General features: G+C 42.7%; 1 protein-coding gene across 3 annotated transcripts in view; it reads left to right on the top strand.

Annotated features, from left to right (window-relative positions):
* The window catches only part of LOC135910140 (uncharacterized), a 32,831-nt gene extending 19,665 nt beyond the window's left edge, over nt 1-13,166 (top strand). For all 3 annotated transcript variants that reach the window (XM_065442178.2, XM_065442177.1, XM_065442176.1), the window contains exons 6-9: nt 2,874-2,943; nt 8,846-8,932; nt 10,571-10,672; nt 12,956-13,166. In XM_065442178.2, coding sequence (XP_065298250.1) covers nt 2,874-2,943; nt 8,846-8,932; nt 10,571-10,672; nt 12,956-12,987 — 291 coding nt within the window. In that variant the 3' untranslated portion in view covers nt 12,988-13,166. The remainder of the gene's footprint in view (nt 1-2,873; nt 2,944-8,845; nt 8,933-10,570; nt 10,673-12,955) is intronic.
* Nucleotides 13,167-18,257: the final 5,091 nt, after the last annotated feature.

Here is an 18,257-nt window from a genome sequence, read left to right as displayed (position 1 = left end):
CGGTTGCTAACTGCATTTGCATACTTGGCTACATACACCACACATAGGGCGTTTATTTGGACCCCTGAGGAACATATAAACAGTGGGAGAGTTCACAGTCAAAACAGTAACATCCATGAACCGGCTTGGTTTTTTGCACTCTCGGAAACGGTGCCGAAATATAGTTTGAACTTGCACGAACAAACTGAGGCTGCTTTTAGGCACGGCTGTCGCTGTGGTGATGCGAGTGTGCAGACAAAGTGATTGGGGTTTTGCGACATCCAGTTCACCCTTTTTCTGAAGAAGTCCCTTGGGCATTTCACGCGTCATTAAAGCATATCTATTTTGCGCGCAATCTATTTGTTGCGTCCGACGGCTGGGTCCGACAACTGTGGTCCGCAGATGCCGATAACAGCGTAGAGTATGGTGTCATTCAATGAAGTGCAGTTGTTTCGTTACCGATGTAACGAAATTCAAGAAACTCACTGACTAATTTGGAAAAGTGGTTGAGCATTTCTCCTTGTTATTACATGACTGGAGACACTGCAACTGGGGTGCTGCGCGTGCAGGAGATCATGCGAAAAGGTTGATGCGACAGGCAGAACATGTGGCTATCCTCTCTGTTCGCAGAAATACGGTTTGTAAGAAGCGTCTAAAGCCTTTTCAAGAAAACCTGTTCGAATAGCTAGTGTGGGTTGGTTAAGTAGGTTATACCGAACGGTAAAACTGAACGGGCGAAAACGAGAGAGGTGGACAACATAGATCGCTAGACATACCTGACTCTTGTGTTGTTATGCATTGACGAAAGGCCTGTTGGGCATTAACTATACACTAAGCTCACAAGAATGAATACACATAAAACGCAAGAATGCATTCGACGTATATCTCTACATATTAGTGCCATCGAAAGCGAGTTTGGGCATTTGCCAGCGCCTTTCAACTGCACAACACCTTACGTTTCCTAAGCGTGTGCCTGCTAAAGAATAGAAAGAACATAGTTCTAAAGGGGAAACGTGCCCGCATGCGTTGCACTAGTGAACAAATAGGCCAACACTAGCAAAGCGTTCACATTTGTTTTGTTCCCTGAAGCGATAACTTATATGGTTTGTTCTGTTGTTTATACAGATTAAGAATGAATGAGGTAAAGTTTCTTGTTCAATTTTATGTATTTAAAGCAAGATTTAGCTAAAGGCAAGCTGCAAGCTCTGTATTGTGATATGGTCCTGCTAAGAACTATTGCTGAAAAAATATTTTACATTGTTGTCATAGAATATTAACCGTTTCTTTCAATGTAGTTCTACCAAAAATGTCAAGGAAGGATAGAAAGCACGTCTATGCGATGGTATAGCTTTAGTTGGCTATTTGATCCTTTTTTGTAGTTGGTGGCACCTGGTCTGATTTTCACTGCTGATAGAAACGGCATGCGCTCTGACGTTGCCGGGATGCGTGCAGGACGCGTAAGACTAGCACCAAATATATCAGTTAAATGACCTTCAATACGAACGTAAATCTCACAGAGGATGAGTTACAGATATAGATTTCGCAACTGTAAAAAAAAAAGAAAACGTAGGGCGTAAATTTATTTAACATACCGGTGTATTCTGGACCCTATTTGAAATAGCGCTGAATAACTGCGCAAGGAAAGACAACGCAAGGCCCTTCTGCTGCTCCTTAGCTCTGGTAGAGGCTTCGTGACACCATGCATGATTTTGCTTGTATACGCGAACAGTCAGGCCTGGCGATATGTGCTGTGGCGTGAGTGCTTGGAGAATCTGAAGATTTACTCGTGATATGCTGTGGTGAAGCGCTCTAGAAGAATTGCCGTTCTTTTTTTTCTGACGCTCTGACCCCCTGTCGCCGCTGAAGCTGATGACCCAGGCGCCTCAACAGGTGTTTGTTGACGGTTATCCTCGCTAAGGAATTACGCACTGAATCGACAAGCCCTACCTTAATGTCCTCATTGCACCAAATGCACGCTTTCAAGCTACATGATTTTTTTTCTGAACAAATAGCTTTTTAACTTTGCCTATTGAGAACATTTTTAGATTGTGTCTGCAATTTTTTTTGTTACGTTGAGGAAGTAATAGGAAGGACGTTTCTCATCAGCATGGAAGTAGCAGAAAACATCAAGGAATAGAAAGCGCGTATGAATTGTGTAAAAAACAAAGTATCGCAATTGGAAGTGCTAACAACGTAAAAACCCCGCCTTGGTTGCTTAGTGGCCATGGTTTCGGGCTGCTAAGCACGAGGTCGCGGGATTGAATCCCAGCCCCGGCGACCGCATTTCGATGGGGGCGAAATGCGAGAACACTCGTGTACTTAGATTTAGGTGCACGTTAAGAAACCCCTGGTGGTCGAAATTTCCGGAGTCGCCCACTACGGCGTGCCTCATAATCAGAAAGTAGTTCTGGTACGTAAAGCCCCATAATTCAATTTTAATTTAAAGCACGTACGAACTGTGCAAAAGGAAACTACTGTGATTTAAAATTATTGATTCAGATTCGTAGTTCACACCAGCTACCACCTCCTCACTCCACTACAAGGCAAAAAGGCAGATTGTAGGCAAGAAACTACCTATTGAAAACTTGTAGCGCTGGAATATCAAGTATTCAACATACGTATAGGTTGAACAATGAAAAATAAAGATCGTGCGGCTAGCCTCCAGTCACGGACGATATTACCGTAAGCCAATTTGCGAAATTGGTGCCGTAGCGATCGATCCTTAGGTATGACTTTATTGAGCGCTTTAATGCTTTTCATGCTTTTAGGTGGATAAGCATTTTCATGAGAATTTTTCTTTGTTTTGTTTTTCCATATAACTACGTGCATGCGTAAAAACTACATATATATTAGTAGATTCATGACGCTTACACTGGCATGTGTGGCATTTACAGCTATATATCATGATGAAATTTCCAATTTTTTGTGGCCTGCTGCTCATCGGTATTATTGCAACGACTTCAGGCAAGTGTATAATCTTTTCATCCATAATTCATACAACAGTATGCGTGCCACCAAATGAATAAAAAACAATTTAAACACCTAGTTATGGCCACATTAATTTCTTGCTGTTGACCCATGCCAGTTGTCATCGCCACAAACATTGCATGACATAATGAAGGCACCAAAAGTAGTTTTCTAGTTCAGTAAGACCAAACATTTTAGCTGAAATGGTCCCTGAATGACTTTTTATAGAACTGGAGAAATGCATTTAAAGTGTAAATAGGCTGATTCAGGAATACTTTACCGCAAAGAGTACTTCAATGTGTTCAGCAGAATTGGAGTTATCGGCAATGAAACATGGCCTCCGCTGTGCTCTGTTTCCTTCTTCAAAACCTTACACTACTAAGGCAACGGCGCGGTGGGGCGTGTCCACTACGCTCCGCCTTCTAAATGTCACCGTGGCGCGCAGTTCAAATTTCATTTTGGATTTTAACGTAGACAACAAGATCTGCGTCTATGGTGCCTACAACGCGCTAAACTTAAGCCAAACGCGCTTGCCCTCAGAGAGTCGCAGTGCGCTTAGCCAGTAAACTCGTCGCGGCACCCCGCGGCGACCACGGTATCTACACGTTGTAGCCGACCGCAGCTTGATGTAAGCTATTAGCGAATAACAGCCGTCTAAGGGAATGACAACACAGTGAGTCTAGAAGAGACTCAGGAGAGGGTCTTCTGTTGAAAAGAGAGCGATTCAGAGAAAGGTGACTTCGCGATCCGTTCGGGAGCTCAACGCACCGCGTAAGACGGCAAAACTTGGCTGAGATGTTCACAGCAGCGTATGTTACCCGCGGACTATGTTATTCGACAAAGCCCGAGGGGTGGTTCAGGGCCCCTTTAAAAGTTGATCAGCCGCGGCATCTGAGAACAAATAGAAATGTTGTACACATTGCGAGCGTAACCACTTCAGCAATTTAGCATTATGTTTCCCGCATGCGCTTCATTTGTTTGCGAGCATATTCAAATTATTGAAATCTTTTGGAGTTTTCGAAGATGTCCGACATTTCATGGCAACATAATATGAGCTTGAAGAAACATCAGTCTCATCAAAGCTGATCACAACCTCTCGTGCATTCATTCTGTCATTAATGCAATCACTGTTCACAACTATAGCTGGGCTGCGGCGCCTAAGCGCAGCGCCAAAGTTTTGCTGGACGTAAATTTACAGCGTACGTGTGGATGGAGATGTTGGTGCGCATTTTTTATTTGTTGCACATGTAGCCCTCACATACCACACGACAACGACGAGGACGTAAGCGTGTTCTATTGGCAGAAAGACATAACGCATAAAGGGGATGAACGCCTTTTTTTCCCCTGTTAGGGGCGCAATGAAAGGCGGCACCATTGTTGCCAATAGGCTAGCAACGCATTCAAAGCCGATGGGAAAAGGAACCTGTCGGAATAAAGACAGGATTCTTTCTATATATATAATTTTTCTGTTTTTCCTATATCTTTGCCACACTTTAACGTATGTTTGTGCTCGGTGCTCTCGAGGCCTATGCTTTACGTCCTAAGCAGATAATTGTTTTCCGGGCATCAACCGAGGCGCCGAATACTTTCTTTCGGTAAATGTGGCGGGCTCCTGCGGTTTGAGGTGGAATCACAAGCACCTTTCGGATACGGTCAGCCTAATATATCTACTTAAAGGAGGCACCTCATCCAAAGCCTATCACGAATACCCGTGTCACAATGTAAGGCCAACACAGGAAAATTCTGGGACGCGTACAACGTATAGTTCAAGACAGTATACATTTGACAGTATACAGTATACATTATAAACGCTCTTTCGGACTCCAAGCGAAATCTGGGGTTAGAAATGCCAGTGAACGGGTCCCCCTAAGGCTCCAAGAACAGACATTTTTGATACTGAAACTGGAAATATTGCTGACATTATCAGTCTCCAAACGTCATGAGCTACAAGATTAGCCATTTCTCGTGGTTTCCCGAGGAAAGCTCAAAAATTTAGCGGGTAACACGCGAGCGTGTAGGTCATAGCGTACAACCATCAAATCCACACGTCGTTTTCTTCGCTAACAATTAAAGGCTATTGATACGAAAATTCCGTAACGAATCGCCCTGTAGCTTCACTAGGCTGGTTAAGTAATGCATGTATCGACGAAGTCCAATGTATCATTTTTGATACGCTGGGTCTGAAGCCTAAAGACTCAAACTTAAGAGCAATAAAGCCAATGTAGAGGCGATACTAGTGTTTTTTGATATGGTGAAGGGAGTTTTCAGTTATAGGTACTTCAACGAAAAAATTACTAATGAAGGAATTACAGTACTGAATAATGTTAACACAAATATTATTGTCCTGCTTTTTGCTTACCAATACACTCCCCACAGGAAGAAATAATGTGAACAATATGTTTTAGTTTTCCTTGATGGCCAATATAGTTCGGGTTTTTGTGAGGGTATACTAGTCACTTGCAACCAATTTATACAAAGTCATAATGCGCTACCATTGGACTTCGTCAGCGTCTCTTGCTTATAGTTTTCTTTAGATATTGATGTTTAAAGACTAACAAAGCATGTCATTGGACGCTATAAACTAGAGGTATGTGATTCTGGCTTGATTCCGCTCTCCTGACGTCAAACTTGCGAAGCCGTCGACGTAAGCGCAGTCGGCGACAGGCGAGGTTGTTTAAACAGCATAATAAAAATGCTCTCCTATAATATGGGATGTGGGCTTAACTCTGACTTAACTCTTTTCTCACCGCGAGAAAATGGTCGTTTATTTATAGGTCTCGGAAAAAATAATTTACTACTACAAATAATATTCTAACACACATTGCAGCATAGCATATTGTGCATAATGAAATGCTCTTTCGAAAAACATACGTTGCCAAACAAAAAGTTATTAGGTAAAGCATAAAAAATTCTAGCGAGCGCGATTTTTGCGACCAGTTCATAAAAAAACAATAGAAAGGATCTATAAAAACCATATCAAAAGAAATTCAGAATATACATTTCAAAGAAAAAGAACCTAGAAATAGGGCCTGAGAAAATAAATTCTCAGTACACCGCCGTTCTTCGGATACAAAAAGTTCATTATTCGTGCCGTGCGGGGAAGCACTTCCTGGATTTTCTGAAGCATAGGGGCACTCTGCGCTTTTCCCACAGTACATATGGACATCGTGCCGTGCGGGGAAGCACTTCCTGGATTTTCTGAAGCATAGGGGCACTCTGCGCTTTTCCCACGGTACATATGGACATCTGCAGTAACACGCCTACAGCTGCGAGCGAGAATTCAGAAAGCCGCGACACAAACTGCTGTCTACCTCCGTAGTCGAGGCCTGGAAATTTCCTCCGAGAAATGCGCACTAGTGCCATTTACGCGCAAACCCATGGCAAACTACAGTGTAACGATAAATGGCCAAGTAATACGACGGGTCCGATCGTACAAGTTTCTAGGTGTCATAATCGACAGGGACTTGTCATGGAGCCCACACATATCTTACGTGAAAAAACGGTTGACAGGCATATGCCACCTGTTCAAATTTTTCGCTGGCAAGACCTGGGGAATGTCGCCTAGTGCCATGTTACAACTGTACAGGGTGCTTTTTCTGGGATTTCTGCGATACAGCTTGCCAGCAATAATCAACACAGGCAAAACGAATCTACGCACTATACAAAGTCTTCAGGGTCAAGTGCTCCGGATCTGTCTAGGCCTGCCTCAGAGTGCTTCAACAGTGGCTACGATAGCAATCGCTAGAGACCACCTTGTCAAGACCCACATTGACATTGAAGTACTCAGGACCCATATAAGGCATCTAGCCAGGACTCCTCGTCACCATTTAGCCTCTCTACCAGCGGACAGGCCACACACATCTTTCTGCCAAACGATAACTGCATATGATGAATCATTGCCAGCTTGTTTCACTCCGGCTGCGAGACCTTCGATCCCTCCATGGTGCCTCGCTCAGCCGAAAATCAACCTCGCAATACCTGGTATCTCGAAAAAAGCTGATCTGTCATCACCAGCCCTTAGACAGCTCACGCTACTATATTTGTACGAGAACTACCGTGACTCTACGCATATTTACACTGATGGATCTGTCCTTCCAAGCAGCTCCGCGGCGGCAATCGTCATACCAGCGAAAGCTACAACAATCAAATTTAAGACGACCCACGCGACAACATCGACAGCAGCAGAGCTCGCAGCGCTCTTTACTGCTCTTCATCACATTGGTGATGAACCGCCACACAAATGGACTATATTCTGTGACTCGAAGGCGGCACTGCAGTCTCTACTGTCACCTCTACGACGCGGACCGCACGAACAACTAATATTCCATATTACAGAGACATTACACCATATGAGTGATGCAGGCCACGACATAACCTTTCAGTGGCTTCCAATTCACTGCGGGATTGTCGGCAATGAACGGGCGGATCACGCTGCCCGCTCAGCCCATACTGAGGAGCGCTACGTCCCCATTCCTCTTTCTAGAACTGACGCTGCACGGAAGCTCCGCCTACTTGCTCGGCAGTGCACCGCGTCGCAATGGAATGAGCCACATTTAAGAAATCCGCGACTGCACTCACTTGATCCAACATTAAGTCTTCGAGCGCCATCACAGCTTCGCCGTAGAGACGCCACGCTTTTATATCGACTTTGGTTGGGCGTTGCCTTTACTAAAGCCTATGCCTTCCGCATAGGGATGACCGACACCCCAACCTGTGACCACTGCGGCCATGAAGAATCAATTGGCCATATTTTGTGCACCTGCCCGGAGTACAGTCCACAGAGGGCATGCCTCAGCCAGGAACTAGACCAACTGGACGACCAACCGCTATCTGAAAAAAGAATTCTGCAACATCGAAAGGACCTACCGTCACAGAAGAAGGCCGTGCAAGCGCTTTTGCGCTTCTTGCGATCTACCGGCCTGTGTGAACGACTTTAACTGGAACGCCTTTTGTGTATGTGTCTCCATGTGTGCGCGTTCGTTTTTTTTTCCTTTCTCTCTCTGTCATCTTTCTAACCCCCATCCCCTATCCCCAGTGTAGGGTAGCAAACCGGAGACTCATATCTGGTTAACCTCCCTGCCTTTCCTCTTCATTCTCTCTCTCTCTCTCTCTCCCACAGTACGTCTCGTTTTTGTGCAATTTCGTGGTCCTCGTAATATGCTTTGTAGTTCCACCTTTTCCGCATCTTCTGAGGATGCTCCAATGTAAAATCCAAAGAACATGCTTCAACAGTTCGTCTAGGGTCTTGCACCTGTTCCTAATTGATAGTTCTGAGCGTAGCTGCGCAATTACAAGACTATGCATCCAAACATATCAAACTCTCTTGGGCCGATCGATTGTGCTGGGCCGAGATGTACTACGGGGGGCCTCCTTGGAGTGGCCGGAAGTTTCTTTGCTGCTGATGGCAGCACATAATAATGAAGCCAAGTATGCACTTTGAAGGCGATCAGTAGAGATCTGAGGTCGTGCAAAAAGATCGGCAGCTAAGGAGACTGCCCAAGGCCGTAAAGAAAACTCGCCGTTGAGCAGGTGCGGATAGCTCACGGTGACTCAAAACATCGTCGCCATCGGAGCTTGAATCTGTTTCGCTGCCATCACCGGAATCATGTTTCGCCCTCGAGGCGACCATTTCTAGTGTAAGAACGTGCATACCTCTATGCTCACTTTCATAGCTTCAGTGCATGTATCGGCTAAATTTAGATGCACGCAGAGGTACATTTTCAGTAAAGTGTGAAAGCGACTGACTAGTCTCCTCCACAGCGAAATAGATTATTATATTTTTCTGTAACAATCCTCCACGTGTAGTTTGTTTCTAAGTGTAAATCATTCTTCTTTAATCACTTAGACGTTCTTCAATGTAAATTGCACTTGCTCTTCATTTGCTTCACACGCCACACAGAAGCATCCGCATGTATCAAGCAGTGTCCATGGCCGTCAAAATACGCATGTTTTCAATACGTGACAGGAACCTGCACATGCAATTGTGGTAAGAATATTTTTATGACTTTTCTACATGCTTTATTTTGCGGTTCATCATAAGCTTTCTATTCCAATGAATGAAAAAAATTCTACAGCAAATATCACATTGTGTCATTATCATGTGGTTGCCCCATAGTGAAAAATGTTATTCCAAAAGATCTGATGAAGACGGGACACTTTAGAAACAAAATCTAGTTCTTAACCCCCGTATGCAGAAATGCAACTTAAGTCGAATCACATGCTTGACTCGATTTAGCTGACGCCTGGCCTTAACGTGCCCAAAGACGCTCACTGCGTTTCCTTCGGCGCGTTCCCGATAGGCGTCACTCGGATCAAGTCAAGCATGGGCTTCAACTTAAGTTGCATTTCTGCATACGGGGGTTATACACACAATGTGCATGACATATTACTAACATTTATGTATTGCAGTTGTCGCAATTTTGAAACAGGTCTCTGGGGCTGAGTTCAATTTCTTTTGTCAGCAGTATGACAAATTTATAGTAACACCATTTTTGGGATACGTCTTCGGATCTCAGACGCACTGCCTTAAGTGTCACTTCGTTAACACAGTTTTACCAGCAAACTCAATGGCATTATATATACCACCGATACATTTAGAAACTTAGCATGTATTGCACACGGTTTGAAGTGTATCCTGAGGGCAGCGAAGTACTATCTAACAGAAGTTATGGCTAACTTCATTCAGTACCAATAATGAGTATGTGGATTAGGCAGACGCAAAATAGTCGAAGGAAAAAATTAGAAGACGAGAGTGATAAAATTTCTAACGAAGCTCTCGTGGCTGAAAATTGGTATGTGAATATCGTTAATTAGCTAGCTGGTAGAGTTCTGAATTCCAAAAATAAACAAAAATATTGTACTTACAGAAGGCCATGATTTCATTTTCAACCAAAGCGAACGCGTAGTTTGCCATTGCCGACAGCAGGGCTTGCTGCATTTCATAAACAAGCAAATATATATGTGTATGTATGTATATATATATGTGTTTCTCGGCGGGTTCAGATGACAACCAATTGAAACAAAATGCACAATCTCGCATTCACAAAGCATTCCGGTACAGTGCGTGCTATGTCAACTTCGAACTCCGTCATTAACAAAAGGCAACTATTCCACGCAAGGGCCTCGCGACGCGCCGCTTAGTGAAAGTTAGAATATCGCTCTATAAATTCTAGCCGGCACATAATCTCTCGATGAAATCCCCAGTAGTAACCGAATTTATATTCCTCACTATCCGCCCTTTCACGTTTGAAAATAATACTGAGAAAGCAATTAGCTATTAAGCTGTGCCTCGTCTAGGTAAATGTGGCAGTATTGTCACTAACCTATTCATCTAGCGCCGCTTCTTTTATGTTTTACCTATGTGCAGGAATAAAAGCTGCCGCTCATACCTCCTAGCTACTTTCATTTATATGGATTCCAGAAGGCTCCACTGGGAGCATACACGTTAACCTTTGTGGTAATAAGCTGCTTACCTCTCAAGTAAGTAAGTAAGCTTTCAAGTATTGCTCTGTGCAATCTAGCAGTTAGGTCAAGATTTTGAAAAAAATATGTGCTCGTACAATAATAGCTGTCCGTTTTTCTCGAACTGAAGCTCACCACTAACAGTTTGTTTATTTTCATCCAGTCATGGATGAACTTTCCTGCAAGTCCATCCGGAATTCTCGTTGTCCGTCTACTTATAGACTCTGGTGCACTCCATCGCACCAAGGGTGCTTCTGCAATTGTTGTAAGTACTTTCATGCTAAAACACACAGCCCCAGTGACTTCCAGAGCAAAGAAAATTACAGTGTCAATTTATTTGGTCTCTATTATACATCGTTTATGTTTCTGTAACGTGCGTCCGAAAAGATAGTCCTTTTAGTCTATTTTGCCTTTCCCCCCTTCAAACAGCCTCATGAATTAAAAAGCAACATTTTCCACCTTTAAATAAGACTACTACTCTGAAATATCCTAGTTTTCCTCCTTTAACGCGTCTTCTTGCAATAAGAACCACGCTGTCTACAATATTTCGTGCATTACAGTCATGTGGAATGCCTAAGGTAAAGGAAGAGTATAGAATATCACGACTTTTACGTGATCTTGAATATAAATCAGCCATATACTCGCGTGATTTGCGAAAGCTCTGAACAAAAAAAAAAGAAGCTTGCACTTTTGGTTTTCCAGCCCCAAGTTTGTCAAGGTTATTTTTTCCCAACCTCATGTTACTATTTCTTTGAAAGTGATTTATTTCCCGCAGCTCATTTGATGTCGAATGGGCAGAGTGTATAAAGTAAACACCACAGCGTGTTAATTGTGTGGAAAAAAAGGACATGAAATTTAATGAATCTGTTCTCCATGTAACCTACGACACTATTAGTTGCGAAATGTAGAGCAAATACAGATGCTGGGGTCACTTTAGGCTATTCGGAATACGAATGTTTTGCCTTTACACCCACAAGCAATCATAGTGTTAGATGGAAGCTAGGACAAGTTGTTTAATGAGTATTGTGCAACCAAGTACTCTATGTATGTTAGAAGACGTGCATCAGCACTTTGTGCAGTTACGAGAACTTCTATATTTCTTCAGAACAGGTAATATCTTAAAGAAAACAAATATGAAAGTTTCCAGTGATAAGTTTTCGGATGATCACTGAAAACTGATCAGTGATCAGTTTTCAGTGATCCTGTTACCACAAAAAGGAAAATAAAAAAAGAAAAGACTACAATATCGCATACAGAGACGCGTTTTAACACTTGTTTTCTCGCAGCATGAAAGAAATAATGGTGCAAGAATTGTGGGATTGTTTACTCACTATTCCGCTGAGTAAGCAGAAATGCGCACGTTTTGTAAGGATCCTATCTTTAGTGGTGGGCCGTAATGTACATTCATTTACGCCACAGAGAGCGAACGACCACCGAAAGAGCGCGGCAGCAGTTGATGCACTCTATTTTTGGCATTGTGGAAGATTTTTGTTCCTTAAGTTCTTTAAGTTTGTAAAGTAACGCAGAAAGCAGCTCGAGCGATGCTGGCCGTGTTATGAAACCGAGTGATATCATGTAACGCACTTAAAATATAGCAGTCTGTACAAGTAGCACCTATGCTCTCTAAAATAAAGTAAATATTATGGCTAGAAAGGCAGGAATTGTAGGTAAGAGCAAAGAAATATTGTACAATTCATATGCATAGTTTGTCACACTAAAGTGTCTATGGTTGTCGCTGGTACTGCAATCATGCTGTAGAATTACTGTTCAATTTTTAGGTGAACGTTAAGTTAAAGACGGCTTCGCGCAAACCGAATATAACTTATATTACTGGTGTAATACCCAGGCATACTGTATATATATATATATATATATATATATATATATATATATATATATATATATATATATATATATATATATATATATATATACACACATCCTTGAAAGTGAATATCTTATTCATCAAGAAAAAAGTTTCAATCGAGTATTTCGGTATTGTTACATTTTTAATTGTACAACGTTAAATTTGCAATCGAATGCTGTTTATAAAGGGGAACATTGTCATTCCATGAGGCAGGTGTGTAGCGCGGTGTCTAACTTTAAGATTTGCTTTCGATGTAAAAGTAAAAATGAAAAAGATTGCCATGAAAATACATAATACAAGCTATATTACCAATAAGTTACGATCTCTTTATTGCTAAGACGCCACTTCTGGATTGATCTCAGAGAACACAAAAACATAATTTATTACTCAGTGGATGAACCTTAGTCATCGGTGCCTGCAATGAACGATAGTATATCATGACGTCTCTGAATTTTAAGCATTCATTTGTACTTAATATTCCTGTCCACTCAGGTTCAAGTACCTTCCAAAACTTGTAAGCTAGAACTAAGGCCTCATTAAGTCTTTCTGGTCTCCAGTTGATGCTTCTCTGCTTGATTACAAAATTTGTCTGAGATTTTGACTCCATCTTGAATCTCAGTAGATTCGCTGATAAAACATTAGAATGGCGAAGATTCGTAAGATTGTATATTCTACTTACAGTGCTCAAGGAGCGTCCTTATACCAAAGGATGACACCAGAAAGATGCCTACTTCTTCAAGTACGTCTTATGTCTCGCTCCACTGATATCAGCACTTTCAGGAAGTTTCGTCAGCAAATATGTCCCCTGAAAGAGCACTGCTGCTTCGCTACGCTGCTAATGGAGTTCTCATATCCTAAATAAAAACGAAGTTGAACACTTTTTTCTGAAACATTGCTTTCTTTTATTTATTAAATAAACTGGATCACTTCTTGTAAAATTAGGGAGACCGTAATCAGTGTTCAAACTAGTCATTATTTTCAAGTTTAAAGTTGCCATTGGCAAGACAGCTGGCCGTTAGCAATTTATATTGCCGTCAGCCAGTGCCTCTCACTCGTAGCTAGGTGCTAGTGCTGTTTTAAAGAGACTTTGCTAATTTATCTTAAAAACAGCGTGAGTAAGCGATATCTTTCCGTCTCTACATCCCCTGTTTTCAAAGCTTCAGCATTTAGCCCCGAGGCTTTCCGCGAGCCTATTCATGTCGCAAGAAAGTGAAGCAAATGCGAAAAGTGAAACACACCTGCAGCAAGCGGGTTGGTCCGCCAAGTGACTTCAGAGTCGATACCTTACCATGAAATAGTAAATACAGCGCGTACTTCGGACGCACGTGTGAACGTGTGTTTTTCTATAAGCACTCAACTTAAAACAATAAAGTGGTGTAAAGGGTACATAAGTTGGTCCCCACATCAGAAGAACGAGAACAAAGGTAGCGACACCTTGCCAACAGCCACGCGTTGTCGAAACTTAAGCTGTATACGAGTAGGAATAACCTGTCCTCAGCATGCACGGAAACGCTTCCTCCTGGACTAATTTTCCAGTGTGATGAAGAGCTGGAAGCCATGCCCTCTGTTTTTGTAGCGATTCCTCCGCATGACGGCGCTGTCTTCTGACCCTCTTGCTGATGAATAGCTGACGACACGTAGCGTTTGTTCTCACTATTGTCTCCTAAGAGGAAAGCTGTCTTAACTACGCACAAGTAGTATTCATTTGGACGATGTAGACAAATTAAAGTGATGTGAACAGAAGCTGCTTGGATGATTTGGAAGCGATAAGGTGCTAGGGTATGGTTTAATGCAACTACCACCAGTGACAAAAGCCAGCCTGTCATTCTTCTCTACGATATTGTTAAGGAGTCCACACGGATGACACGTTCGTAAGCGTGATTGCGAACAAGAACCGAAGGCCAAGCCTATCAATGCTTATAGCAATATGTTTGCACTACATTACGACAATTTACGATAGCGAATTGAGTTAAATTGATACTTCGCATCTTTGCTATGGGAATAGGTTGTGTAGCTGCATTTCTTCGATGCTACTGGCATTACCCTCAGCACTCATCATAAGATCGATTTCTGTAGTTTTATTTATTTTCATTTTTACAGAGCAATGCTGCTAAATTTACTAGAGAAGCTCAAGAACGTTAGATTAACGTTTTAAGTGTTTTCAGAATAAAGCTATATTGCTCAAAGTTCATATGTTAAGGCAACGTAGACATATAAAAGGCAATGCGCTGCAAATTTTGAATCCTGTTAATCAATTGGAGATTAAACAAAACTTGCAAAACCATTGTTTTAGTCGGTCTGAGGTGTTATATGAAACATTTCATATTTACCCTACTTTCTTTGGGCTCCCCAAAATGTCATAAACCACTAGGAATACTTTTCTACTTATTGTTTTAGCAACAGAAAAAAGTTATGTTGATGTTGGAGGTTTTATGTAGTGCAGCAATGATGGCCTTTGTTAATATCTGCTAAATGGCTGAAAAATTGTGTAGAATTTAGTCATATTTATCGGCGTATCTTATAGTCGTTGCTGGACGGAGGTTTTTCGGTGTATTCATCCTAATTTTATCTGGTATACAAGATACATGACTTCCTTTCCATTGCCTACAACTAACTCCCTGCCTCTCGAAGAATAATACACGTGTTCCTTTCCATTGCTCTTCGTGTCATGACTAGCTGCTTCTCTAGCTACACTGTTAAGTGCAAAAAATAATCCCAATAGTTTGGTACGTGCAAAACACGCAAACGGGCCGCTTGAAAGTTTTGTATTAATGATTTGTGCCCCTTGGCACTTCTTTGCTTACATAACTGTAAACCTTCGCTTCTCAACATCAATTCAACTGGCAGCATACAGGCGTTTTCGTGAAATCATAGGCACTGGCTACCGCAGCCTGGAATTGAATTCGTCACCAGGAATTCAGGCGAAGGCTGCCATTGCCGTTGACCCACAGCGCAGCGGGGCTGTGGGTCATCATTCGTCGGGCTACAGTTGCAAATACCAGTATTTCACTACAATAACATGCTTACAATACTTTACATAGTTTCCTGCTTGCTTCTTTGTTTCTATGTCTATGTTTTTTTTCCTCTCACCTTGGGTCAATGGCAATTCTATAGGCTTGTGGGTGGAGCATCGGGGAGGGGGGTGCTGCTGAGAAAACCATGTCGGAAAGCAATGGTTAGACCAACTTGGGTCATTCAGCATGGGACGTTGAACATGTGACCCACTTTACTGAACCTTTTGGATGCTAATTTGGATCACTCGTTATGTGACACTGAGCATGTGCCGATGTTCACTGAAATTGTGCTGGTAATTTCTGCTGTGCCTGGTGGAACCGAATATGCGTGGTCTTAAGTATGGGGCGCTGGGGAAAAAGAAGTGCAAGATGTGATTTTCGCTTGATCGATGCCATTTGTGTAGAAAGGAAATGCCCTCCATCGCGTTGCCCTTCGAGCCATGCTTTCCATACTTCGCGAAGCACAATCACTTCCATTACTTGCTGAAGCACATCACTTGCCCCGGAGGCTACAAGCTAGCCACAAAGAACTATATCACATCGAACGTCTGCACCGTGCATTGGATGGCCAAGCACCTCTTCACAGACTGACGCAGCACCCATTGCGTCGCATGGCAAGAGGCGACATTGTATACAGCCATCGCTGCCAGTTCGGAAGGTGCTATTTCAGTTACGCCTCCGGGAATATTAACCACATTTCTACTGCCCGTTTATCTTGAAATTCCTCAAGTACACAAAACGTGTCCACTGCCTGTCCCGACGTTGTTATAATTGGTCCAGTCAAACTATTTCGAAATATTTGGTCATTATATTAAAGTACTTACCGACACCTCTATGAACACCGATGGCCAAGACGACCCTTCAGCTTCCGTTTGCGCTTTGACCTACGTCCGACAATTGTTTCGCATACCGCACCAAGCCGCATCAACAACTGAGGAGCTTGCAGTGATAGGTGTTACTCTGAAGTACATGCAATGCAAGTTAAAGGCATTGAATGTGGTCATCCTTACAGGCTCCCGCGCTGCTCTCAGCAGACTACAGAAAAGTGACGCTGATTGCCCAGTTGTGCGCAGCATTATTGCTTGCAATCGCAATTGCAATTCTGTTTTTCTGCAATTCTTTTCTGCTTTTCTGCATGCAATTCTGCTTGCAATTCTGCCAGCAGAATTGCATGTCGTGGAGTATCCTTAGCAGGCCAGTGCATACCTTAAAACATATTGATCGCCCGAAAGAAAAAGGCCGATCAACTCGCTTGCTCTTGTGCAAACAACAAATGTGAGGGTCCGGAAATTCTGTGTAAGCTTGACGATGCTCGTATTTTCATTCGAAGATACGTACTCGAACAGCACCTACACCACCATGCAATAAAAGTATCATTTGCTCCCCACTTTCGTTGTCGAGGCTTGCATAGTTGTGCTAGAACTGTGACGCTCAAGTAAAGTGTTTGCTGTATCCTGATGTCTGAATATTTATAGAGGCAATGAGAATTGTGCGACCGCCTTTGAACGTTGTAGCGTGTAATTTCGCGTTACTGTGTGAATTTTCTTTCTTTCCATTTTTTTCCTCTTCTTCTTCTTTCTCCTTTTATTCCCTTTACCCCTTTCCCCAGCACAGGGTAGCCAGCTGGTACTTACATTGGCTAACCTCTCTGTCTTTCCTCCCCTTTGTCTCCTCCTTATAGAGGCAAGGGCATGCAAACAGTCCGTCCTTTGCTTCCCACGGTTCCTGCGAGATACTTGAGCAGATTATATTAGAGTGAAATTAGATGCAACTGATGAGTTGGATGCCAAACTGTCAGCGTTAGTCAACACCCATTGAAATCCGCGGCACCGTTAGGTTTGCGTTCACTGCGCATATATACCACCCTTACCAGTGTATAGACGCTGCAGCTCAGTGCGAACATAAGTGTGCTTATGGAATGAGGGCGCTTGTGGTGTGACAGCCGCGGAAGATGGAGCGTTGACCTGGCTTCACCGACGATTCAATTGGGGGGCTGTCGCGCATCCACTTAGGATCGCTCTTTTTCGCAGCCAAGCAAAATGACTCTTATGGTGGTCGTTACTGCCTCCCACAGCTGTTTGATTGGTTTTGCACTTCCTGCAACACCTGGCAAATGAACATTAACGCTTATAAAAGCGACCTGATGTCCTTCTGTAAAAAATCTTCTCCTTCTCTTTTTCATTACTCCTTCAATAACCACGCTGTGTGTAGGATATCTGAGCATAAGTACCTCGGTGCCATTTCTACGCGTGTCATGGTCTAATCACATTGATTGTATTTGTAACAAAGCACTCAAAAAATTTGGCTACGTACGTCATACACTACCCCATTCTCCGAAACATACTAAGCTACTGGTATAGAAATCGCTAATCCGTCCTGTTGCTGACTACGCATTTGTCGTTTGCAACCCTTTTAAGTCGTGTGAGATTAGCAGGCTAGAAGCAATTCATAAAGAAATATGTGCGATTTACTCGTCACCATTCTCATCGTGATTTCCACACTCTTACGCACTTCGTTCCTTGAATGTACCTTAGCTCTATTCACGTCGCCGCATATCATCTATAGATTTTTCGCACAGCATCATCGATTCTCCCGTTAGACTTTCACAAAAGTGCTATACTAACGCCGCACCAGCATCATCGACGAGACGACATAACTTCAACTTGATGCCCGACTTTGCACGCCCTAATATGTTTAAGTACGTTTTTTCCCATATTCCATTGGGGACGGGAATTTCTTATCTAGCTCTATTCGCTTATGGTCACCCCAACCCAAAGTTTTGTATCTGCCATCCAAGATGAATGGTCCTAGCACATCACCCTCATTGTTGTATCGTACTTTCTGTGTATAATTTTCCTCTCTAAATCCACACCTGCTATAGCCTTTATTGCGCTGCGGTATCAGTAAATAAATGAATAAACAAAAACGCAATCACTTTTCTTGGAGGCCCTCTAATCATCCCAACTGGA

This window comes from Dermacentor albipictus, chromosome 7, assembly GCF_038994185.2.
Source record: "Dermacentor albipictus isolate Rhodes 1998 colony chromosome 7, USDA_Dalb.pri_finalv2, whole genome shotgun sequence".
NCBI classification, from domain to species: Eukaryota; Metazoa; Arthropoda; class Arachnida; order Ixodida; family Ixodidae; genus Dermacentor; species Dermacentor albipictus.
Note: the sequence above shows the minus strand (reverse complement) of the source record. Positions and strands in the feature narration are given on the sequence as shown.